This window comes from Macaca thibetana, chromosome 1, assembly GCF_024542745.1.
Source record: "Macaca thibetana thibetana isolate TM-01 chromosome 1, ASM2454274v1, whole genome shotgun sequence".
In the NCBI taxonomy this organism is placed as follows: domain Eukaryota; kingdom Metazoa; phylum Chordata; class Mammalia; order Primates; family Cercopithecidae; genus Macaca; species Macaca thibetana.
Window position 1 is genome coordinate 113,068,854 of NC_065578.1, and position 26,553 is coordinate 113,095,406.

At 37.7% G+C, this 26,553-nt stretch overlaps 2 protein-coding genes across 6 annotated transcripts in view; both read right to left on the reverse strand.

Annotated features, from left to right (window-relative positions):
• PHTF1 (putative homeodomain transcription factor 1) overlaps positions 1-11,345 on the reverse strand; it is a 73,494-nt gene extending 62,149 nt beyond the window's left edge. For 2 of the 5 annotated variants that reach the window (XR_007717585.1, XM_050747338.1), the window contains exons 1-2: positions 10,449-11,345; positions 9,420-9,476 (exon numbers count right to left, since the gene is read on the reverse strand). Coding sequence is in view for 2 of the 5 variants with exons in the window: in XM_050747338.1 (XP_050603295.1) it covers positions 9,420-9,476; positions 10,449-10,493 (102 nt within the window). In the remaining 3 variants the exon portion in view is untranslated. Of the gene's footprint in view, positions 1-1,195; positions 1,280-9,419; positions 9,477-10,448 lie in introns of those variants that run through there. The other 3 variants (XM_050747315.1, XM_050747329.1, XM_050747347.1) reach the window with 3 other exon arrangements.
• Positions 11,346-13,646: 2,301 nt separating this feature from the next.
• The window catches only part of RSBN1 (round spermatid basic protein 1), a 50,996-nt gene continuing 38,089 nt past the window's right edge, over positions 13,647-26,553 (reverse strand). The window contains exons 5-7 of the mRNA XM_050747792.1: positions 20,109-20,276; positions 18,928-19,036; positions 13,647-18,281 (exon numbers count right to left, since the gene is read on the reverse strand). Of these exons, the coding sequence (XP_050603749.1) occupies positions 17,808-18,281; positions 18,928-19,036; positions 20,109-20,276 (751 nt within the window). The 3' untranslated portion in view covers positions 13,647-17,807. The remainder of the gene's footprint in view (positions 18,282-18,927; positions 19,037-20,108; positions 20,277-26,553) is intronic.

Here is a 26,553-nt window from a genome sequence, read left to right on the forward strand (position 1 = left end):
GCAATTTTTTTTTTGAATTATTTTTTCTTCCTCTCCATGTATTTCCCTTTTCTGGAACATCTATTAGATGGATATTACATTTCCTGTACGAACTGCACTCACTTTGTTATTTTCTTTTTTGTCATTCTTTTTTATACTATTTTTCTGGAAAATGGTCTCAAATTTATCTTCTAACCTTTCCCCTGAATTTATTTTAATTTCTATTTATTTATGTGTTTATTTTTGAGACAGGGTCCCACTATGTCGCCCAGGCTGGAGTGCAGTGGTGCAATCACGGCTCACTGCAGCTTTGACTTCCCAGGCTCAGATGATCTCCCACCTTGACCTCCTAAGTAGCTGGGACTACAGGCGCGCAACACGAAGTCCAGCTAATTGTTTTGTATTTTTTGTAGAGACAGGGTTTCACCATGTTGCCCAGACTAACCTTGAACTCCTGGGCTCAAGCGATCCACTTCGGCCTCCCAAAGTGCTGAGATTACAGGCGTGAGCCACTGTACCCAGACACCACTGAATTTATTCTGATTATTTTTATTTTCAAGTCTTCTTACTTTCTCATCTATAGTCTATCTTTTAAGCATTCTTTTTTAATTTTTAAATTGACAGATAATATTCTATGTATTCAGTGTGTACAACATATTCTGAAGTAGATATACACTGTAAAATGACTAAATCCAGCAAATTAATATATGCATTACCTCACATGGTTATTATTTGTGTGGTAAGAACTTTTAATATCCACTTTCTTAGCATTTTTCAAGAATACAATATACTGTTACTAACTATAGTCACCAATGTTATACAATAGATCTGCTGAAGATATCTCAGTCTTTTTATAGTATCCAGTTTTTTAAAGGTAGTAACTGTATCTTTAAAAACACTGTTCTTACGATTCCTGCATTGCTTCTTTTCTTTTTTCTTCTTTTTCTTTAGGTCTCAAATATTTGATGATCTTTAATTATCCATTTATAGTTAAGAGGCACTAACACACTGAATGCAAGCTCACTGTGCAATGGGTGAAGCATTTTGAATAGTGGGCCTCACTACAGAGGCGTGGCCAGTCATTCACTTTTCAGTATCCTTAGGTTCTCTTTGGTTACTCAGTTTTGACAAAAAGAAATTCCAGTCTTCTGTTTGCAGATTATAAATCTGACCACCAGACTTTCACTTAATCCCCATTGTTAGTGCAGCATCTCACCAGACTCTGATTTGTTTTTGGTCTTCCAGAATCCAGAACTTCTCTGGCTCAGCCTCTCCAGAGAGCAAGCTTCAATCCAGTCTTCTGTCAGAGGAAGATAAGGGTAACTATGTGGCTACATGGAATAAGGAAGATCTGGGGCTAGGTCTATTATCCCTTATACACATGCTCAAATAATCCTGTCTTTAGTTCTTCCTCACTCCTACAGATATACCTGATACATCTAATTCCTGAGTCTTGCAGAAGTTAATCACATGGGTTTTACTTGTTTCCTATTGGCTTTCCCTATTGCAGAGACTTAGATTTTTACTTCCTTCATTTTCCAGCCTTCAAAATTGCATTGATAGCTCTCGTTTACTGTAGTCTCTTCTTCCATTCTTTTAGTCCTTGCAGGCTGCCATGTTTTTTTCTTATTTATTGTACTTTTAAAGAGGTTTCAGGAGAGATTAGAGCATGTATTTGAACTATCGTTTTTTGGGTGTTTTTTTGTTTGTTTTTGTTTTTGTTTTTGTTTTTGTTTCAGGACAGGGTCTTGCTCTGTCACCCAGTCTAGAGTGCAGTGGCACAATCACAGCATACCACAGCCTCAAACTCCTAGGCTCAGGCGATCCCCGCCACCCAGCTTCCCCAGTATCTGGGACTACAGGCGCATGTCATCACACCCAGCTAATTTTTTTTATCTTTTTGTAGAGCTATGTTGCCCAGGCTGGTCCCAAACTCCTGGCCTCAAGCAAAAACCTCAGCTTCCCAGAGTGCTGGGATTATAGGCCTGAGCCACCATGCCTGGCCTCAAACTGTCATCTTTAATAAGGAGTGTCAGTGTCATCTATCATATGGGCCACCATCGTGCTTAAGTAAAACATTACAAATACAGCTGAAGTAGTCTCTGTGTTTCTGATTAGCCTTTTTTATTCTCTAAATACAAAACCATGCTATCTTCAAACAGTGATTTTTGTTCACTCTAATATTAATTTTTAAAAAGAAAACATACAAAAAAGATAATATTAATAATGTTAATTAGAATGTTTTGCTCATCTCAGCACATGTATCTCAAACAGCATGCTAAAGAGTAGTAAAAGGGACCAGGCGTGGTGGCTTATGCCTGTAATCCCAGCACTTTGGAAGGCCAAGGTGGGCAGATCACAAAGTCAAGAGATCGAGCCATCCTGGCCAACATGGTGAAACTCCACCTCTACCAAAAATACAAAAATTAACTGGGCGTGGTGGTGCGTGCCTGTAATCCCAGCCACTTGGGAGCCTGAGGCAGGAGAATTGCTTGAACCCAGGAGGGGGAGGTTGCTATGAGCCGAGATTGCGCCACTGCGCTCCAGCCTTGGTGACAGAGCAAGACTCTGTCTCAAAAAAAAAAAAAAAAAAAAAAAAGAGTAGTAAAAGGGGAGATTCTTATTTTAGTCTTAAAATAAGAACTTGGAGGACTAAGTTACACTCCATCACTGAAAATAATGTTAGACATTAGATTTAATATACACTCTCATTCAAAAAATTTAGGGCTGGGTGTGGTGGCTTACATCTGTAATCCCAGCACTTTGGGAGGCCAGGGAGGCAGAACTGCTTAAGCCCAGGAGTTGAAGACCAGCCTAGGCAACGTGGTGAGACCCTGTCTCTACAAAATATAAATTTTTTTTTAAATTTAGAAAACAATTTTAATTGTGAATATGTATACATTTACGTTTTTGGTATACTACATTATTATTTTTCCTACTTTTTTCTATTGGTATAATTTTTAAAGTAGCTTTATTGAGGTATAATTTACATACTATTAAACTAACTCATTTTTACAGATTTAGTAAATTTAGATTTTTAGTACATTTGTAGAGTTGTTCAATCATTATCACACTCAAGTTTTAGAACATTTCCATTACCCCAAAAAGTTCCTTTCTGCCGGTTTGCAGGAAAGCCCTGTTCCCCTCAATCTATAGGCAATCTTTGATCTGTTTTCTATTTCTATAGTTTCCTAGAAATTTCATATAAACAATCACACAATATGTTGTGCTTAGCATAACATTTCTTATATTCATCCATGATGCAGTATGTATTAACAGTTTTTATTGCTGAATTGTATTTCATTATATGACTATAACACATTTGCTTATACCAGTTGATTCACCAGTTGATGGACACATGGATTTTTCCTACTTCTGGCTATTAAGAACACTGCTGCTACTGCTGCTATGAATATTTGCATGTATTTATGTTTTCACTTCTCTTGGATAGAAAATATTAGATATAGTAGATACCCTAAATATAGGTAGATACCCTAGAAGTGGAAATGCTGGGTCATGTGAGAAGTATATACTTAACATTTTAAGAAACCACCAAACTGTTTTCCATTTTCCATGCCCACCAGCAGTGTAGAAGAGTTGTAGTTCCTCCATCACCTTGCCAACACTTGGTATCGTTAGTCTTTTTAGTTTTGTTCTAACAGATGTATTAGAAATGTAGTAATGTAAATCTTCCAACACTATTCTTTTTAAATTTGTTTTGAATATTCTACATCCTTCGTATTACATACATATATTTGAGAATTAGCTCATCAATCTCTACCAAAAACAAAAGTCTGCTGGAATTTTGAGTGGATTACATTGAATATATAGATACATTTGGAGAAAACTAACATTTTAACAATATTGAATCTTCCAGATCATGAAAATGAAAAGTTATTCCATTTATTTAGGACTTCTTTAATTTCTCTTAGCAATGTTTTATAGTTTTCCATGTATGGCTCTTACACTTTCTATGTCAAACATTCCTAAGAATTGTATTATTTGTTCCTATTATGAATAAAATTGTTTTCTTAATTTTATTTTTGAATTACCCATTGTTGGTATATAGAAATACAACTGATTTTTGTATATTGATCTTGTATTTGAAGACCTTGCCACATTCGTTACTGTAGTTTTTTATATGAATTATTAGGATTTTCTAAACATGGGATTATGTTGTCATGAGTAAAGGCAGTTTTCATATTCCTTTTCATCTCAATGCCTTTCATCTCTTTTCCTTTGCTTATTACATTGGTTAGGACTCCCAGGACAATGTTAAATAAAAATGGTAAGAGCAGATATCCTTGCTTTTTTCCTGATTTTAGGGGAAAACATTCAGTCTTTAACCATTAAGTGTGAAGTTTGTAGCAAGCTTTTCCTAGACAATCTTTAATAAGTTGAAGAAGTTCCCTTCTATTCCTAGTTTATCGTTAATGGGCATTGAATTTTTTTTTTTTTTTTTTGAGATGGAGTCTCGCTCTGTCACCCAGGCTGGAGTGCAGTGGCACCATCTCGGCTCACTGCAAGCTCCGCCTCCCGGGTTCACGCCATTCTCTTGCCTCATCCTCCCGAGTAGCTGGGACTAAAGGCACCCGCCACCACACCCGGCTAATTTTTTGTATTTTTAGTAGAGACGGGGTTTCACCATGTTAGCCAGGATGGTCTCGACCTCCTGACCTCGTGATCCACCCGCCTCGGCCTCCCAAAGTGTTGGGATTATAGGCGTGAGCCATCGCACCCGGCCGGCACTGAATTTTGTTAAATGCTCTTTCTGTATTTACTGAGAAGATCATATGTGATTGTCCTTTATCCTATTAATATGGTATATTACATTACTTTGTTTTCAAATTAATGCATTCCTGGGATAACTCCCACGTGGTCACAGTAGATAAGCCATTTTATGTGTTGTTGGTTTTGTTAATATCTTATTAAAGATTTTCACACATACATTCATAATGAATGTTCTTATGATGCCTTTGTCTGGCTTAGGTTTCAGGGTAATACTAGTCTCATAGAATAAGCTGAGAAGTATATTTCCTTCTCTATTTTCTGAAAAAGTTTGTGTAGAATTAGTATATTTGTTCTTGACATAATTAACTGCTACTCATGCTTCAGATCTCATTTTAAGAATCAATTCCTTAGCAAAAGCTTATCTGAGACCTTCTTAAATAGGTTTTTTTTTTTTTTTTTTTTTTTTTTTTTCTCTGAGATGGAGTCTCGCTCTTATTGCCCAGGCTGGAGTGCAATGCATGATCTCAGCTCACTGCAACCTCTGCCTCCCATGCTCAAGCGACTCTCCTGCCTCAGCCGCCTGAGTAGGTAGGACTACAGGCGCATGCCACCACACCCAGCTAATTTTTGTATTTTTAGCAGATAAGGGGTTTCACCATGTTGCCCAGGCTAGTCTTGAACTCCTGAGCTCATGCAATCTGCCTGCCTCGGCCTCCCTGCTAGGATTACAGGCATGAGCCACCATGCCCAGCCTTTTTTTTTTTAGAGGCAGGGTCTCTGTCATCTTGACCTCCAGGCTTAAGCAATCCTCTCACTTCAGCCTCCTGAGTAGCTGGGACCACAAGCAGATGCCATCATGGCCAGTTAATTTTTATTTTCTGTAGAGAGAGAGTCTCCCTGTGTTGCCCAGGCTAGTGTCAAACTCCTGGCCTCAAACGATCCTCCCACTTTGGCCTCCCAAAGTGCTAGGATTATAGGTATAAGCCACCATGCCCAGCAACTAGGCTCATTTATTTCCCTTATTATAAGTGTAGTAGCTTATAAATAGCCCTCTTCTCAGTATTTGCCTCAAAGTAATTTGCACTTATTAGAAGGATTCTTTTTATTATTCTCACCCACTTTGTCATAAATTCCATGAAAATAAAAATGGTTGGGCAGAGTGTCTCACACCTATAATCCCAGCACTTTGGGAGGCCAAGGTGGAAGCGTTGCTTGAGCTCAGGAATTCGAGACCAGCCTGGACAACATGGCAAGACCTTGTCTCTACAAAAAATTTAAAAATTATCCAAGCCTGTTGGTGCATGCCTGTGGTCCCAGTTACTCAGGAGGCTAAGGTGGGAGAATCACTTGAGCCCAGGAGGTTGAGGCTGCAGTGGAGCTGTGTTCATGCCACTGCACTCCAACCTGGGCAACAGGGCCAGACCCTGTCTCAGAAAAAAAAAAAAAAAGATTGAATGTTTTTACTCACCATTATGTAGGCATAGCTAGTGTCTGACACATGGTAGGTAAGCAGTCAACAAATATTTGTTAAATAAATATGTAATGGATGCTTTCGTTTTATTTTTGGTATTTCTTTTCCTGTTTTACTTTGGTTGATTACTATTTTCTTTCTCTAGATTATTCAATATTAATATTATTCATTATAAATCTTCCTTCCTAGTCAAACTAGACATTTTTTGTTAATATAGACATTAAGAATAATAAGTACGACTCTGGAAATATTCCATAATTTCATAATTTTATGTCTATATTTTTATTTCTGTCTTTCAAAAACACAGATATGATGTGACTCCTCTACTCAAAAACCATTAAAACCTTTCAATTTTCTACAGAATAGTATCTAAAGTTCTTAGTAAAGCAGTCAAGTAATCTCCAAATAGATTTATGGCCTATCACTCCATCTGTGTACCTTATTCTCCAATCACATTGGGCTACTTACTTGCTCTTACTTTAAACAAGTCTTATACTTCTGTTTGTTAGTACTTTTCCTCTTGTGCTCAGCACCCAACAAAATGCCTTAAACACTGTAGTTCAATAAACACTTATGGAAAAGTTCGTACCATTTTTCATGATCCAAGTTAAGATTTTTAAAATTTATGTCTTTTATAATTCTGAATTATACTTTTACATATATAATTTTTAATTATATAACAGTACTGTGATATGATGTTAATATTTTTATTTTAATTTTTTTTTGCTTATTTGTTCTTTTTTTGTTTTCAAAAAATTGTATTTGTGTTAATGTATTTTTAAATTTAGCATTAATTTTTTTGTATGCTATACTTCGGTCATTTTTTAAGACTTAAGCATATTAAAAAGATATCTTGGCTTTTCTCCCATCACTGTTAGACAGTGAAACCCACGAAGGCATCACATTTATCTTTTTCACTGTATTCTCAGCACCTAGTATAAGTGTGGCACATTAGTTGAGTAATTTTTTTTCCAGCTTTCTACTATCACACTGAAAGCTCAGTAAATGTTTATAGTTATTTTACATTTCATTCTTTCCACTGCTGCTAAATTCAGAAGCATACATTAAGGCATGATTAGGCAGTTTACCCTATGAGAGAACAATGAGTAAAAACATGCATGATGGATAGGGTTCAATTAACTATAGCAACAGAGTTCTCAGTATGAATCAAGATGTTCTCAGAGTAGGAAACAAACACACTTCCTACCCTTAAGGCCTATGAACATACACAGGTTAACAAATAACTTTCATATGGTGCACTAAAAGGAAGGTATGTTTGAAATAGCATGGAAATAAGAGTGAAGGAAATCAGGCCGGGCGCAGTGGCTCACGCCTGTAATCCCAGCACTTTGGGAGGCCAAGGCAGGTGGATCACGAGGTCAGGAGATGGAGACTATCCTGGCCTACACAGTGAAACCCCATCTCTACTAAAAAAAAAAAATACAAAAAATTAGCCGGGCATGGTGGCGGGTGCCTGTAGTCCCAGCTACTCAGGAGGCTAACACAGGAGTATGGCGTGAACTGGGGAGGTGGAGCTGGCAGTGAGCCGAGATCACACCACTGCACTCTAGCCAGGGTGACAGAGCGAGACTCTGTCTCAAAAAAGAAAAAGAAAAAAAAAAAAAAAAAAAAGAGTGAAGGAAATCTTTAAATTGGCTAAAAGAAGGTTAGATCACAAGGCTAGAGATCACAAAACAAGATCAGACTCCACTTCTATGCTGTTTCCATTATACCATACTTACTATCAATGATGTTTAGCAGCTCACAAAAAAATAACGGGACAGGATTTAGAGAATTACAAAATAAAATCCCGGGACTTATTCATCCTAACCCCATCTCCCATTAATATAAATAATCAAGGACTATACCAAATTGTGAAAAGTTAGTCGGCTACTTGTCGTTCAAGTAGCTTTCTACTTGATTGGTCTATTTAACACAACAGATAATATTAAGTTGTATTCACCCAGGTTTTTTTAATTATTAATGAAGCGTCTGCAGCAAAACTTTCTAAAAGATAATCCAAAAACAAGAATCAGCTGGCATTTATCAGTACTTTCCAAGGAAGTGAGGCCCTGTATCCGTAAGATTTAAGTATTAAAGTTGCAGACAGTTACATTCTTTTGAGGACCAAGGATAGTTATTTAGGCTTTTCCACATCTCAAGACTATCCAATTACATTTGGTTACCAAGCAACCATTCCATGACGAATTTGTACCAGCATCCCCAAATGGCTTAACCCCACAACTCTGACCTTGGAATATTAGAAGATGATTTAACCCTCTCCTCCCCTATTATAAGTTAATAAACTGGCATTCTGAATTACATATCAGTTTTTGGTCACTTGGTTAGTATAAAATAAGAATCCTCTCAGTTCTAAGAGCTGTGTAGAAAAAAGTTTAAGAATCTGAAAAACTTAAAACCATAGTCTAGGCCAGGCGCGGTGGCTCATGCCTGTAATCCCAGCATTTTGCGAGGCGGAGGCGGGCAGATCACAAGGTCAGGAGATCGAGACCATCTTGGCTAACACGGTGAAACCCCATCTCTACTAAAAATACAAAAAAAAAAATTAGCCAGGCGTGGTGGTGGGCGCCTGTAGTCCCAGCGACTCGGGAGGTTGAGGCAGGAGAATGGCATGAACCCGGGAGGCGGAGCTTGCAGTGAGCCAAGATCATGCCACTGCACTCCAGCCTGGGCGACAGAGTGAGATTCCGTCTCAAAAACATAACAAAACAAACAAACAAAAACCCATACTCTAAGCTAGTGATTGAATTAAATGGGGGACCATACGCTGGATTCAGGCCACAAATGGATTTTATTTGGCTTGCAGAGGAGGAGGAAGAAAAGGAAGAGTCTCTTAAAAATCTGACATAAAATGCACACTATATTTCATATAAAAATGTGTATTTCCAGCTTCTCTTGAAAAATCTGAAACTCTGGCAATATTTGGACCTGCACTGCCATGTAGTAAAAACTGGCCAGAGCTAAGTAACCCAGCCCTATTTACATGGGACATTTGCTCTCTAATTCATCACAGACCAACTCACCCCTTTCTGTTTTCCTGATAGTGAGGCCAAAAATCAAGTGTCACTTCTCATTATGCTTGCACTGTTTTTCTTATAACCTTCAAAGATTAAAGAATGCCATACTGGTAGTTAAGTGAGAGTTTACCAGGTAAGTACAATTCCACTCTTCATATTAATGCAGTGAAACATAGGCAGAATCAAAGAAACCAATTTACCTTAATCTGAGTCTGTTCGATTGACTTTTCCCATATCTGCTGATCGTAGGCTCCAATCTGAAAGAGGGAGTAGTGTATTTAAACGATGCAAAGGAAATCCTTACCTAAGTCAAGCCTCACAAAAGTCATGAGCCTATTAAGTATCAATATGCTATGTGGAAAATGTTTGTGCTACTCAGGAGTTAGAATAAATTAATACTTCCAAGGACTGTTTCTTTCAAATATCTAAAATAGCTGGACCTAAAAGTAAATTCAAAAGCAATGCCCAAAACATTTCAAATTAAATATTACCTTAAAAGATATTTCCACTTCTTGGGCGGGCATGGTGGCTAACACCTGTAATTCTAGCACTTTGGGAGGTGGAGATGGGTGGATCACCTGAGGTCAGCAGTTTGAGACCAGCCTGAACAACATGGTGAAATCCAGTCTCTACTAAAAATACAAAAAATTAGCCAGGCGTGGTGGTGGGCGCCTGTGATCCCAGCTACTCCGGAGGCTGAGGCAGGAGAACAGCTTGAGCCCGGGAGGCGGATGTTGCAGTGAGCCGAGATCGCGCCATTGTCCTCCAGCCTGGGGAACGAGAGCGAAACTCCGTCTCAAAAAAAAAAAAAAACAAATCCACTTATTAAGGAAAACAGCAATAGAAAAACTAGAGAGGAATAAAATACAAGGAACAGCTCAATAAGACTGTTAATAGTATCAATCTGAGCTGTGCAGATTAAGGTTTCATGTCTTTTTTGTTTTTAAGCAGTTTGATCAGAAGCAAACTTTCAAAGCATTGCGGTGGCATTGTGTACGCAGCCTGGAGAAGGGAGGTGGCCTGTAAACCTTATTCCAGGACCTGGAACCGGGTTTAAAAAACATAATGACCTTGTACATCTTTTTTTTTTTTTTTTTTTTTTTCCACTTGTGTTGAAGTATGCATGAACACCTGGCACTACCAAACTCAGGGGAAAGTAACATACTATTTGTGAGGGCTTTTTGCAGGAAGAATGCGTTACAAATAAAAAATATATATATTGGTATTACCTTCTTTTGGTACCACGATATAGCATCTCTCTCATTCGAGGCCATCTGTGTCTCCAGCCAGAGAATGGGATTTCACTGAAAATGAAGGAAAACCAGTCGGTGAGTCCAGCTGCTGAAGGTTACTCTCCCAATTTGGGTAGGACTCAAAAACCGCTTCTCTCAGCCTCTCCATGAGCTGCTCTTTCTCCAGCTGTTTGCCAGGGAAAACACAACAAACAAACAAACAAAAACTGGCGCAGCGGCGACCGGAGAAACCTCTGCAATATTTCGGGCGAGCGTGTTCCTGGGTGCGGGGGAGGGGCAGGGGCGGCCGCTGGAGTCGCCCGGCACCCGCCTCCTTCGCTCCCCGGCGTCCGGCTCTCACCTAGTGCCCGTTGCCCCGCGGGCCGGCGCCCGGGACCTTCGTCCTCAGTGCCCGGGGTCCCACCGTAAGGCCGGGGGCGAGGCGGCGGGCAGGGCAGGCCGCATCTTCCCACCTAGGCGGAAACGCCGGCGAGGCCGTTACCATGGAGACCGCGGAGGCAGCCCCAGCCCCGGAGGCAGCCGGGCTGCCCAGCGCCCTGAGGGCGGCAAATCGATCGCGGGTCCGAGCCCGCCTACAGGGTCACGGACTGATCAGAAAATAAGCAGAGAATGGACTGGAAAATGAGGGGGATTAAAAGTAAAGAAGGTCTTCGCTAGGCCGCCAGTCGCCACGGCGACAGCAAAAGGTGTGCCCAGCTGGAAAAGACAGGTGCAAAGGCCCGGGACCCCGAGAGCCCGGGAACCCGAGAGGCGGCCGCGGCGGCGGCGGCGGCGGCGGCGCTCGTCTTTTCCGGGCCGGGCCGGGCGGCAGTGACTCAGCCGTCTGAGAGCTGGGCTAGAGCCGCTCAGCCGACCACCGGGTAGCAGCCTTCGGCTTCCGCTTTCCGGCTTTCGCCGCCGAGGTGGCTCCGCCCCTGGCCCGGGCCTTCCCGCCCCGCCTAGGTCCAGGCTCCGGGTCCAAGGGCCTGGGGAGCCGCGCGGCGATCGGTGGCCAAGAGCAGCTCCCTCAGATCACCCTTCAGCCCTCCGCTTAAAAGTCACTTCCTCACAAACGACTCTCCCATCCAGCGGTCTAAAGGAGGTCGGTCCTGATACTCTAGTAGCTCCCGGCTCATGTCTTTGTGGCACTCATCTTCGTGTTTCATGGCTTAATCTCTGTTCCCCAGTGGGCTGTGGGCTCCATGAGGTCAGAGACTGGGGCCTGGCACGAACATGACACTTAGGTTCCCAATGTTTGTTGAGTGAATGAATGAATGTTTATGTGAATTTACGCTGCCCTGGGAGGAAGGGCCAGGCTGCGGCTTAGTGACTCCCTTCCTCTCCCGCCCCTCAGCAGCTCTGGGTCTGGAGCTTTCTGGGGCTCAAAGGTAGGGGAAAAAGAGGGACAAGTATTGGGCAGTCACAGCTTTTTCCAAAATAGGGTAAAGTTAGGTGGCGGCGGGAACACGTTAATCAGGGCCGATAGAGGTCAGGAGAAAGGAAAGAAAGGTTGAGCCCTAAAGTGAATATTTAAGGATACATTAAAAGGATTTTTAAGCTGCTTTCCTTTTTTTTTTTTTTTTTTTTTTTTTTGGCCATTAATGGAACACTGTCCCCTTAGTCATTCTCCCCACCTTATTTGAAGCTGTGTTCTTGTTGGCCCACAGCGTGTAGCATCTGGGTCAGAGAAAGCTAATGACAGATGATAGCTTCCACTTAAAAAAGGCTAAAAGGCGCGGTTTTACAGACATTATTTCTTATCATCTATTGAGTGGGTACCAGGTGGAAGTTATCCCATTTCACGGATGAGGAAAATCGACTAAGCTAAAATAACTCCCACAGGACTAAGTTTTACAAATTATTTCCCCCAGACTGGGCGCAGTGGCTCACGCCTGCAATCCGGGCGCTTTGGGAGGCCAAGGCGGAAATGTCACTTGAGCTCAGGAATTTGAGACCAGCCTTAGCAACATGGCCAGACCCCATCTCTAAAAAAAAAAAAAAAAAATTAGCCGGAGATGGTGGCAGCACCTGTAGTCCCACCTGCTTCGAAGACTGAGGCGGGAGGATTCGTCTGAGCACAAGAGTTCGAGGCTGTAGTGAGCTATGATTGCGCCACTGCACTTCAGCCTAGGCAAGAGACCCTGTCTCAAATAAAGTAAAAATTATTTTATCCTTTTTACATTGCACACATTGGCAGTGGTTTCCTTTTAATCCTTGACAGCTTTTCCTTTCGTTAGTGCTAAACATTACAATTCTGTTGGGCTTCAAGACAAATGACCAACTTGAAAAAAAAGAAAGATAAATGACAAGTGAAAAACGTCGAATTTTGCACACGTAAATATTTAACCTCAATTACATTAATAGCAAAAGTACTTTACTTCATTGTTTGGCACACAAAAGATTTTCCGGGCAGTGTGTGGAGGAACTAAATCAGGTAAGTAGTATTAGAGGATAGTGGTTAAGTAGCAAACCATTTTTCAGGTGCCCTGTTGGAAACTATTCAGTGCTTCCTAAGGCTACCAGAGGAACAAGGTATGAATCCTTGCTCCCAACCAATAATCTGTGATCTTAGGCAATTTATTCAACTAACAAGCCTGTTTTCTCACCTGTATTTTGGAGATAGTTGCCTTCTTAAGGATGTGAGGATTAAATGAGATACCCTCATACAAACTTCCTGGCCCATGGCAGTTACTCAAAAACTGTGAAGTCCCTTTCTTTTCCTTTCCTAATCAGAATCAAAGGCTATCAGTGCTTAGGAAAGGTACCTCAATTAAAGGTAAGTTCACACAAAAACTGATGAGGAAAGAAATCCATTTTGTGGTGTTGCATTAATACATCAATGACATAAAAGTCTATACGCCATCTTCATTAATACTCAATGAACTTCAAGAAAATCCACATCACCAGAATACAAATTTAAGACTGTCCTTTTAAGTAGATACACACTAATTTAAGCAATTAAGAGGCATTAACTACAACAAATGCCAAGTGATTTTTTCTTCTTCCCCTAAACTAATTGCATCTCAATATGGATGGAATTTTCCCCAGACATCTTTAGAAAGAAAAGTCGTAAGATTTTCTAAAAAAATTTTTTGTAGTAGTAGGGGATAAAGTAGGTGAAGGATTCGTCCTCTAAAAATAGGTTCCAGGTATTTAGAACTCGCATATGCTATGCATTTTGTGATGAAACACCAGTAAAGGACAAATCAGACTTTGTTTATTAAAAAAATACTTTACAGGAAAAAAAAAAAAACTATGCATTCCATTGTCCTATTTTACAAAGAAATAGCTTAACAATTTAACACACTTAGACAGCTACAAAAAAGCACTGTGTTAAAAGGATTATTCACACAAATTTAGATTTAAGACTATTCATTAAAAACCTTTTTAAAACACTTGTTAATGTCAATAAACAAACTAAGGCCACACAACGCAAATAGTCCGCCAGGCAAATATACATTTCATCTATATGCAAAGACCTCTTAGATAAATAAAAGCCACAGGAAAAAAAGTCTTAGCTGCCAATCAAAATGGAGTTTAGTCACAGAAAACACTATTACATGAAAATTTACAACATGTGATAGTAGTACATAAGTATTTCTTCAGAGAGAATTGAAAAGTGCTATATTTTAAGAGACAGTGGTCTCAACTACATGCACAAGTGGATCCTAAAAAATGTATGAAGAAAATGGAAGGCCATAATATTTATGGAGAGATACTTGCTTTTAAAGTAACAAACTTTCAAGACAAGGATAGGTCCCTTACGTGCTAAAGAAAAACATTTGTATTGTGCATTTCCTCTACTTGCATGGCCAATAAATACAACTACAACCTGTTTGAAAAACAAAACAGCACAGATGTGAACCTCTGGCATGTGCTAGTGAAAGATTCTTTTTTAAAAACGTGTAGCAATGATAAAAGATTAGAAAGATACAAAATTATCCTAAAGGCATAAATGCAAATAAATTTTTTATGGCAAATACAGATGAAAATATAATGGGCTAATATTAATTATTAAGAATATATTCACTAAGGGTTTTCATGGATTTGGGAGTCTTGTTCCTATATTAGCTTTCATTCTAGACAATATTTATATAAGGAAAGGCAATAAGCAAGTTTTTTCCAGTCATTAAGTGTGACTTTTATGCCTAGTAAGACTGATGCAAGACATCTTTTCCCAAAGTTTAGTAAAGAACTTTAATAAGCTCCTTTTTCCCCCCTATAAGAGCTTATAATATCAGTCAACTGGTATTCCAACTGTCTCTTAAGGGGAAAGGGCACTTTTCAAAAGTCTTTCACTAAAAAATAATAAAAGTACCAGTTAAACAAATTCTAAGTACTGAATAAGCAAATTAAAAGTACAATTAAACCTAGGAATCAATTTTTAGAGTTAAAACTTTGGAGGAGGGAACATACTATGTAGGTTTTCATTATTATTGCTTTATGAATTTGGGTTACCGCTTTGAATCATCCTACTCCTAGCATATCTTGGTATCAAGAATTACTTCTGGGGCAAGAGGAAGACTTTTATCCTTTTTAATGGGTACCATGAAATTATTCTACTTTACTAAGTTAGGAATATTCATTTATTGGGTCCTTTCCATAAGCACATTTAAAAACCATCCCTCTGCTCCACAAAATATTAAAACTTATAGCCACATTGTGCAAGTAATCTCAAGAGCTGGCACAACGGATAATATATCAAAAAGGAAGATCAGCTTAAATTTCAGTTACAACTTCACTCCCATCACTACTTTAACAAATCAGAAGACGCCAGATTGCTCCATGCCTCACTCCACCAAACCAAATAATTTAATGATTTAGAAAAATTGCAATCATTTGTATCACTAAACTAGGATACAGCTTTGAAAGCAGTAAAAAACGCAAAACTTCTGCTTTTATATTCATCAGTCTTTAAAGCATGCTATTAAAATCTAATACTCACATAGGACATTCAGTTTTCAGATACATTACTAGCTAAATGTTTCTCTCCATTCTATTGCAATTCTAACATACAATGAATTTATTAGTACATGATTTTAAACATTTTTATTGTACTCTTAATGTGTTTATATTGGAGGTGAGGGTAGAATGTTTTATAAAAGGAAAATGGGGATTTGCTTTTGATTGTAGGTCTTTGCAGATCCGCTGGTTCCTGAGTGATAATACACAGTGCTGGCTGTCAGGAGACAGTCTCCTTGTTTATTAGCAATGACCAGCTTGGATGACAGATGGCATCTGCTGGATGGCAAGTGGGAGATGGGGAAATCGGATCTTGGAAGACAAGAAAAAATTTAAAAAAAAATTTTTTTTTGCTTTAACAGCCTTCTCTTCATGATTATTTTTAAAAGCAAATGTTGCCTGAGAAGAATTTTACTTTGCACAGCCTGGTAAAGCTCTTCTGGACAGAAAAATAAAAACAAGAAGTAACCCAAACCCACACACTTTGTGATTAAACCCCTCCCCAACAAAACAACAAAAAAACACCCTGAAAGGCAGGTCCTGTTAAAAACTAGTATTGATAAACTGGAATTTACCCTAGAATTTATACCCAAGATTTAAAAACACCCCTGCAATAATCACATTACCTTTCATACCATTCTAATTACCTTATTTACAAAGATAACTAAAGCCAACATCACTTCCAATTCATAAATGGTTTACATTGAAATGTATCCCTATTTGTCTTCATCCTTTGTAACAGAGAATACATACATATACATATATATAAGGAATAATACAGATTCTAACTAATCACTGCAGTATTTGCTGATGGTTACTTTTCTATCTGTTTACACAGTGACCTCTATACTTTGCTAATATGCATTTAACTACACAACAATATTGCACAAAGTAATATTTATATAAGATTTAACCTATTTCAGAATATTTTAGAGAAAATTCATATTTGATATTTCAAAAGATGCAGCTACGTTTTCATGGTGACAGACATAATAAAGCAGCATCTTGGTTTTTTTTTTTTTTTTTTTTTTTTTTTTTTTTTTTTTTTTGCCTATGTTAATGTAAATATTTCAAATCTTACCATCCAGGAAAAAAAAAAATCTCCAAATTGCACTGTAACCAGGGAGATACAAGAATCTGGTCTTAGGTGTGGGGAGAACTCTTCCTTTAATAAACAAAAGGCCTATTGTATTATTAACTAAGATAAAGTATAATGTGAATCATGTTAACATTCTAAAATAACAGAAAGTTAGGACCATACTAGCAACGTGAACTGTGCCTGTTTGAAAAGAAAATTTAAATACTCAGGCACTAAGCATTAGCCTGAAACTCTAGGATGAAGTCTAGTGCTGTATTCTTTCTTAGAAAATAGCAACACAGAGTAATAGTAAATAAACCCAGGTATTCACGAGTTAAAACTGTGAATTGAAGTGTCTCAGTAGTAGATATTTATCATGAAGAGGTTGATGCCAAGTGACAAGAATAGTTTATCATAAGATTGATGCTCAAAATATGGCAGCCTCATCAGCAAGACTATTATTATTCTCTAAGTTTAATAGTTGTGATCAGTTTAGGAAGCAAAATTATCCCCACAAAATGTGAGGATGCCAGGAAGCAGAACAATAGAGTATCATGTCAACATTATCTCTTTTACCCAAAATATCTTCCATAGTTAGCATATATTCTAGAAGAGATTAATGAGCCATGGATAATGAATGACCAAGGACTATTCATCTTTAGATTTTTTTTTAATTGAAATATCCACTGGGCTTTAAATAACAGATACAAAAAAAAAGACAGTTTGGATCAGAAAGTGCTGTGCTTTCTCTTTTGTTAAGAAACCAGAGAGCCACTGAAATTTCCTTAGAAACTACTTGTTATTTGTGGTTAGAACTAAATAACTTACTTGCCCATGTACCAGATGCAGGAATTCTTTCCTGCAACCTAATGCCATTTTTACTGTAGAAATTGAACCTGTGCCATAAAGACACAAATACTAAACCATAAATCTGATTTATCCATAAAAACAGCAAATATGGCAAGAGACAAGGCAAGATAAAATTAAGGGAAGTGAATAATTTACCAAATAAGAATCTGTTATTCCAGAGAATTCTCATTTTGATTTGAAGAAGAGATTGAATTGTTACCTCACACCTTAAAACAGAAAGTAGCAGCAGACCCACTATTACATACTGTACTAACGGGATAAGATACAACTCTTAACTTTGCATAATCTGTGTAAAAAAGATATGCTTGACATTTGTGGAATGTCATTTCTCTTTATAGAATTATAGGCAAGATTTCTCCAATAAAACTTAACTTAAGCCAGTTATAAAACTATAACTTCACATCAAAATTTAAAAAAGTTAAAAAATGTGTTTGAATATGTACATATCACACAGAAGTGGTTGAATGTTCTTGCAGATTGTGTTGCTGGTCAGAGTCCAGTCTACTTTCCACTTTTAAAACTGGAATAGGCTGAGTCTTCTGATCTTGCTGTAGATTAAGTTCTGATGCAGGTGGGAAGGATGATGAAGCAGTTGTCAACAGCTGAATCTCTGTGCATGTTTCTTCAGATTCAGTTTTTATCCTCACACATTGGGAGTCAACTTCTAATTCTCGCTTTCCAGTTAAACCACAGTCCATGTTAGAATTGCTTTCTGTGTTTTGAGTGGCTTCCACAACAGGATGGTACTGTTTAAGCCTTATATGCCAGGCTAAGCTGCACACTGCCGAAACTGTTTTGAACTGATGAATGACATTTCTAGGGATGAAGTAGATGTCATTGTCACAAAGCTGAATTCTAGCGTAACGAATGCCTTCCCGCCTCATTTGGTTTAGTTTAGCTTCATCTACCCATTGTACGCACTGAAGAAAGAAAAAAGTTACGTGAGACTTTAAAACATGTAATAATTTAGTCAAATGAAATATTATAATTAGCAAAGGAAAACAGTAGAAACAAAATGTGTTATAACAACAATCAAATTAAAATTAAGCAACACTGAATGATAGGTAACTTTCTAAAAATTTTTGTAATGCTTGGGAAATTCTTTTCCTCCTATTTTACTACCTCTTTAGTAACAAAGTACAGGTTAAAATCAGGATGGCCTAGAGAATCACTTAAGTATTTCAAAGTACAGCTAAGTACCAATATTCTTTACCACACATAAAGGCAACATGTTTTCTTTCAGTGTGTCTTTCAGCCTTTTGCAGTTGAGGGGACACAGTGCAATGGGGTTAACAAGTGAGACAGCTCATGGCCATAACTGAGTCACCTGGGACCTCTAACCATCCCAGGCCCACCTGGTATCCCAAAGATGGAAGTGATTTCAAGCATTCTGCTGGGGAAGCTCTGTTTAAATGATTCTCAGCACCACCCCCACCCCAGTCTTTAATAGTAATAAAATTAAACTCACTATCCCACATATCAGACTGAAAGATAAAATTCAAAATAAAATGGGTATAGATATTTATTTCCAGTATCTCAAATGGTAATAAAAAATAAGTTTTTTACCTGGGAAACTGGAGGTTCATGAAGATCTAACTGAAGTCTCTGTACAACATCAGTAAAATCCTCAGCATGAAAACAAATCACATCTTTGGTTATGCGAGGTTGGTCACTCCTAAGATTAACAAAATTAAGTTTTAGAGACAAACATCTCACAATGAAAAATGATTAAATTAAGTTTTAGAGACAAACTAACAAAATTAAGTTTTAGAGCCAAACATCTCACAATGAAAAAATTTCAGTTCTTTTGTTCTTGGAAATGCTTCTACTAGCAGAGAAATAGATGCATAGTTTCTAAGGACGAGGTATACAATTTTTTTTAAATTTGAGAAAAACCTAAAACTTAAAAAGCCATAAAAATCAGATTTGCTGTTGTAAAATTAAAACAAAAATGGCTAAAAAGAATAGTTGTATTCTAAACTAGTTGCATTTGCGGTCCTCTCACCACTTTGTATTTCTATGTCCTGAGCTTTGTTAAAAATGGGCCCCAACAGAATGTAAAATGGTTTAGCCACTATGGACAACAGTCTGGCAGTTTCTCAAAACATTACAAATAGAACTACCATATAATCCAGCAACTTCACTCCTGGGTGTATAGCCAAAATAACTGAATGCACGGACATGAAGAGATATGTATACACCCATGTTCACACCAGCATTATTCACAAAAGCCAAAAGGTGGAAGCAACCCAAGCGCCCACAGATGGAAAAACTGATTAACAACACGTGGTATACACATATGATGAATTATTATTCAGCCTAAAAAAGGAAGGAGATTCTGACGCTTGCTACAACAGGGATGAACCTTGAGGACAATGCTAAGAGAAACAAGCCAGTCACAAAAAGATAAACACTATATGATTCCATCTATATGAGGTATGTAAAGTAGTCAAATTCATAGAAACAAAAAGTAGAATGATAGTTACCAGAGTCCGGGGGTGAGAGTAAAAGAGAAATTGTTCAGTGAGTATAGAGTTACAGCCTTGCAAGATGAAAAGGTTCTGAAGCTCTGTTTCATAACAATGTAATTATGCTTAACTCCACCATGTACATTTAAAAATGGTTAAGATGGCAAACTGTATGTGTATTTTACCACAATTTAAAAACTAGTCCTAAACCTTTTAAATAGAGTCCACATTGTCTTATACAATATTAACCAACCTTGCAGTTGAGTTCAATTAACTCACCATTCACCAAATTGTACAGCTTTCAAAACTCCAACAGCAGCCGTACTCTGCCAGTCAAACCCCTGACCTACATGATCAGCATGAGCTCTAGTCCTATCTTCAAAGAGGACTTCGCGGGGTTCACTGGTCCGAGGTAGGTACTGGAGATTTTTTATTTCATTCATTGATCTAGAGTTGATTTGGTTGGTAAACAAAGGGTAAGCAAGGAAGAAAGAGACCAAAAAAAGAAAAAAATTAATTAATACCAGTAAGACAAAAAAGTCTGCTAAAATACCAGATTTAAATAACATGAGGACTGAGAAGGGTTCAATGATTATGATCATTAGCATTTAACACACTATATTATAATGCTTAATGTAATTACCTTCCTCTCCCTGTGTGCCATAATAAAACTGAAAATATTATCTTAGATTAGGCTCAAATGTAGTGCTTCTGTCTAGCAACAGAAAATAAAAGTCAAAGTTTAAGGTTTCTTTACCTTTAATCATCTTATTTCCAACTCTCAATATATGCTACGAGTGAGGCTGCCCTCATACAGTTAACAAAAATTCTGGATGGAAATATAGCTATAATTAAGTGTTAATCAGGCTGCACTTAGACCACTTTCTTATAACTACAAGTCAGGTAACACTAGATACTGACCATCTGCATCCCCATTGTTCCTACAGATAGAATTTCTTGAAGTGGGAAACCTTTTTGTAAAAAAAAAAATATATATATATATATATACACACACACACACACACACACACATATACACATAAACACACACATATATACACACACATATATATACTTTTTTTAAAAAAAGAATTCAAGTATTAGCATCATAAGGCTTTTGTTTAAGATAGAATCTCCCATGTTAAGAATGGCTTAAGCAGATCCTGAATTCTGGCAAAACAGCTGCGGCCAACCAATTTAAAGACCCCCACAGAAAAACCTAATCAGCATGAGAATAGTTTATTCATCTCTTTGTCCATAACTTTACTTTGTACTCTCAGACCAATGAACATCTCCACACATCAGCCCATTCCAAAACCTCTAAAAACCCTAACCCCCAAACTCCTCAGGGAGACAGATTTCAGATTTCCTCCCATCTCCTCTTTTAGTGGCCCTACAATTAAACTTCTTTCTCTGTTGCAATCTGGTGTTTTGGTGTACTGACTTGCCATGTGCATCAGGCAATGAACCTATTATAGTTAGACTAGAGTTCTGATTCAAGACTGCAAACTAGGCATCCATGTTATCTCCTTCTACATTAAAACGAAAGTAAAAGTCTTCAAATTAATAATAGGGGAAGTGGGGATTAGATGGGAGAATGGATTAGAGTACAGATGAAACAGAATTAGCCATGAGTTGACAGCTGTTGATTGTATATTAAACACACAGCAGTTTATTATATTATTTTTTGCTTTTTTATGTGCTCAAGAATTTATAAGTATAATAATCTAAAGATGATAGTGAATAAGTGATGAAGGAAATGAATTAATGAATGAGCAATATCAGCAAACTTTTACAAGATGGAAAATGATCATAGTACCTGAGATTAATAAAACTGAGCAGAGAAAGCCACAGGCATAGAATACACAAAAAGAGATCAGCAGGCAAAAGGCAGCAGACCTGCCCAACAGACTTTAGAAAAGCCTGAGTCCAAAAAGAAGCCAGGCATAATAATGATGAACAGAAATGAAGTAAGGCTGAGAAAAGGGGAATTAAAGTGAAATTCTGCAAATAAACAAGTCATCCCTGCAGGAAAAAATGTAGACAGGCATTTTGCCCCACATGGAGTAGACTATGGCTACCCACCCAGCATCCATTCCTCCCCTTTAATTCCCTGACAGAACCCTGATTTTCATTAGGCATCTCATCCTGCCCTGTATGTGACCTCATTCACAAGCTCCAGAGTTCATTTCTGATGAGTCCTGGTAAATTATGGTAGGCTCATTTCCCCTGACAGTGACTGATTTAGGAATAGACATGAACAGATTCTGTCTAATAGTATGAAAGGAAATATGCCGAAGAGACTTCTGGGAAGTTTCCTAGCTCCTAAGAAAGTACAAGAAAAGATACTATCTTCTTCTATTAGATATAGCCAGATCCAGATGTGATGTCTAGAACTGCCTCAGCCATCTAGCAACTATAAAGGGAGCTAGTGCAAGTGCAAAGCCTAGGCCAATAGAATGTCAGAACAGAGAAAAGGAAAGAATCTGGTCCCCTGATAACAGCACTGACACACTGACCATATGGTGTCTAGAACCAACCTCTCTGGACTTCTCGATATACAAGACAGACATTTTATTTTATAAGCAAGTTTGAATCAAAATTTTTGTTGCTTATAGCGAAAAACATCCTGATAAACTTTCAGCCAGAAAAACTGCACATTCTCTAAACACATGGAAATTGCCACAAAAATAGAACATAATCCTCTGATATTTGGGCACATCATTTAGTGTCCATTTCTATGCCTGTTCACTCTAAGCTGACAACTGACAATTGTCTACCTGTTGACAAGACTCACCAAAATATAAATATAACTCGCAATGAACCCAATGCTTTATTTTAAAATATGAATGGGTCAACCAAAAATCACCAGCTATCTGAAGACAGCAACCTGACACAGAAAAACCAAAATGAACAATGCTAAAATTTTAAACACCAAAGAAAGGTTAGAAGACAAATGTCCAGTAAATGTCTCAGAATCAAAAGCAAAAAGATAATAGGAAATATGAGGACAATCAAACCAGGAGATCTATTATTCAACCAATAGTAGTTTCAGAAAGAAATAAGAAAAAATAAAGAAGAAACTGCCAAAGCAATTAGGTAAGAAAAATTATCAGAAAGGAAAGGAGACATGAATCTTTTAATTTAAGGTGACTACTAAACAACAAAAAGTATAATTAAAAAATAAGAATGAAAGACTCAAGATGTAACACTGTGAAATTTCAGACTGCTGATGATAGATGATGCTATAAGCTTGCAGACAAGAAAAAAATAGGCTACCTACAAAAGAATAAAAATTACACTAGCATTAGGACTTCTCATAAATAATATTAGATGCCAGAAGACAATAGAGCATTGCTAATAATACTAAGAGACAACACAACTTCTGGACTTCAGCTAAACTATAAATCATGTTTATTAACAGAAAAATAAATTTTCAGACATACAATGACTCAGAATACCTCCTTTTTGTTAGACTATTCCCTGAGAATGTGTTAAGCAAGAGAAGGAAATAAATCTAGGAGAACAACCACCATAGGTTAATGCAGAAAAGCATTAAATACGAAGTCCTAGGTGCATAACTGAAATAAGCCTTCTATAGGCAGAACACAGAGTTCCAAAAGATTAAAAAAAAAACTGATATGTTACAGCAGAGAGTACGAAAAAAAATTCTGAAAGGCATGAGGATATGATAAAAGAACAGAATGCTAGGTAACTACCAACAGCAATGCCCTTTCAAAAAAAAAAAAAAAGTTATTAAAGAAAGCCATAGTCAGACAGATGACAAAGTCAGCGTGGTTCTGGAAGAAAGTAATGTACCTTAACACTAACCCTGTAAGCAGTAAGGAGAATGGAAGCAATAAATAAAAGGATGTAAAGCAATAAAGAGAACAGAAGATATTTAGGATGGTCAAGAAAAGTTTATTATGTTCCTACCTCCCAAAAAAGAAAAAGAGGGTAATCAGAAACTGCAGGAAAAACAGAACACTTTTTTATGTTCCTACCTCAAAAAACAGGGCAATCAGAAACTGCAGGAAAAACAGAAGACTTTTTTTTTTTTAAAGAAGTTATGATACCAAATATAAAACTTTCAAAAAATGTGACATGGTTTTAAGTACGTAGGTGAAATAGAGAAAAGAAAGAGGCTTTTGCATATTCTTCCTTTGAGTGACGACATAACATCGAAACCTTAGCATATGAATTAATAACTTACTAGCTGGGTCTGCAGTAAACACAGCTAGCCATAAAATTTTAGAATCCACTTATTAACAAGGCATGTAAGACCTAACGATAATTTTAAAACAGAATATGAATTAACCCCAGCAATGTGTAGGGACAGCTGACTGAAAGAAGAAATGAGGAAGAGGATAAAGTAGGGGTCATTTAACTATTCAGAGAACAGGTAAGAGGAAGGAATACCTGCTATCATACCAAAAAATCAAAACCTGTATGAAAACATGACATGTGCATCATACATATATACAACTATTATATACACAAGATTAAAAAAATGTTTAATTTAAAAAAAACCCTGCCAAAGCCTTTTTTAAAAAGTATTATAAACAAATGGGTTTTGACTCTCGTAAAAATATATTTGCCTCTGGGAAGGAAAAGTGGGCAGGATTTTCCATTATTAAGTCCTGCTGTATTATCTGATATTTAAAAAACTCTGTACACATATTTCTTTAACTTCAGAGTTCATAAATCCAAAGATAAGCTTCAGTAGCAGTGCCCTTGGTAACTGAACAGCTTCTCACATTGATTCCACCATTTTCTGCAACAAGAAGTTTTCACTAACACAAAAAGATGGACATTAGCATTTACATTTTGATTCATTCAATTCTAATTCAAAATGCTTTTGAATGCCTCACTTAAGAATATTTAATCCCAATAGAAACAAAATTTGATGGCACCTCAGATGAATTATTAAATAAATGATGTTGGTATAGCTGCCTAACTACTTGGAAAAAATGTAAATCTCTTCCTCTATACTGAAGCCAATTCCAGGTAGATTAAATATGTAAATACTGAAATCACAGAAGTACTAAGAGAAAATGTAGGTGAGTATTTTATAACACTGAATAAGAGAAGGCTCTTCTAAGCCTACTGCTAAAGGAGAAACCTCAAAAGGAAAGATAGATCATATAAACAAAAACTTCTGTGAGTAAAGAAAAAAAACACTGAAGCCGAAAGGCAAAGAGAAAAACTTGGAGCAGAAGGGAAAAAAAGCTTAATAGTCATAATATATATGGGATTTTTACAAAAGAAAAACACCAAAATAGAAATATATATAAAGGAAATCACCAAAGACAAAATAAGAAACCCCTCAAAAAATAGCAAACTAAAATGAGACATTTTGGGGTTGGGCGCGGTGGCTCACGCCTGAAATTCCAGCACTTTGGCAGGCCAAACTGGCCAGATCCCTCGAGGCCAGGTGTTTGGGACCAGCCTGGCCAATATGGCAAAACTCTTCTTTACTAAACATACAAAAATTAGCCAATCGTGGTGGCGCACGCCAGTAATCCCAGCTACTTGGGAGGCTGAGGCATGAGAATCACTTGAACCTGGGAGGCAGAGGTTGTAGTGAGCCAAGATCGCACCACTGCACTCCAGCCTGGGTGACAGAGCAAGACTCTGTCTAATAAAATTTTTTTAAATAAAATAAAATGAGACATTTTTATCCAATCAGATCAATATAGTTAAAAATGTTAGTGGAGAGTATAAGAAAAAGGGGAACTGTATGAGTGGGTGTATAAATTGGTATATTTCTGGAAGTCCATTAGAAATGTGTATACTTTGAGCCTTTAGGAATTTTTACTAAGAATATAAACACACATGGCCGGATGCAGTGGCTCACGCCTGTAATCCCAACACTTGGGGAGGCTAAGGTGGAAGGATCACAAGGTCAAGAGATTAAGACCATCGTGGCCAACATGGTGAAACCCCGTCTCTACTAAAAATACAAAAAGTAGCTGGGCATGGTGGTGCATGCCTGTAGTCCCAGCTACTTGGGAGGCTGAGGCAGGAGAATCACTTGAACCCGGGAGGCGAAGGTTGCAGTGAGCCGAGATGGCGCCACTGCACTCCAGCCTGGCAACAGAGTGAGACTGTCTCAAAAAATATTAAAAAAAAAAAAAAGAAAAGAAACACACATATGCACAAACATACCAACCCCAAAATGTCTCATTTTAATTTGCTATTTTTTGAGGGGTTTCTTATTTTGTCTTTGGTGATTTCCTTTATATATATTTCTATTTTGGTGTTTTTCTTTTGTAAAAATCCCATATATATTATGACTATTAAGCTTTTTTTCCCTTCTGTTCCAAGTTTTTCTCTTTGCCTTTCGGCTTCAGTGTTTTTTTTCTTTACTCACAGAAGTTTTTGTTTATATGATCCATCCACATACAATCAGTGGTACGCTCTATATATTTTACCTCTGGCTTGAGGGTCGGGGAGGTGGCTGATTTTAGCTGATTTTTATGGTATAAATACACCTAACACAAACAATTTCCAGTTACTAACATGACATCACACGATGTGGAATTGGAAAGTGATGCTAATGATGGCCTTTGTGAACAGGTACAAACTGGCTCCAGCACACCAGTATCATGTTTTGAAAATACTGTTTACATTGAAAACCTGGGAAAATATTACACTAATAAAGAGTTGGTAACGGTCAAGGCAGTAGGATTGTGTGAGCTCAGGAGTTCAAGACCAGCCCAGG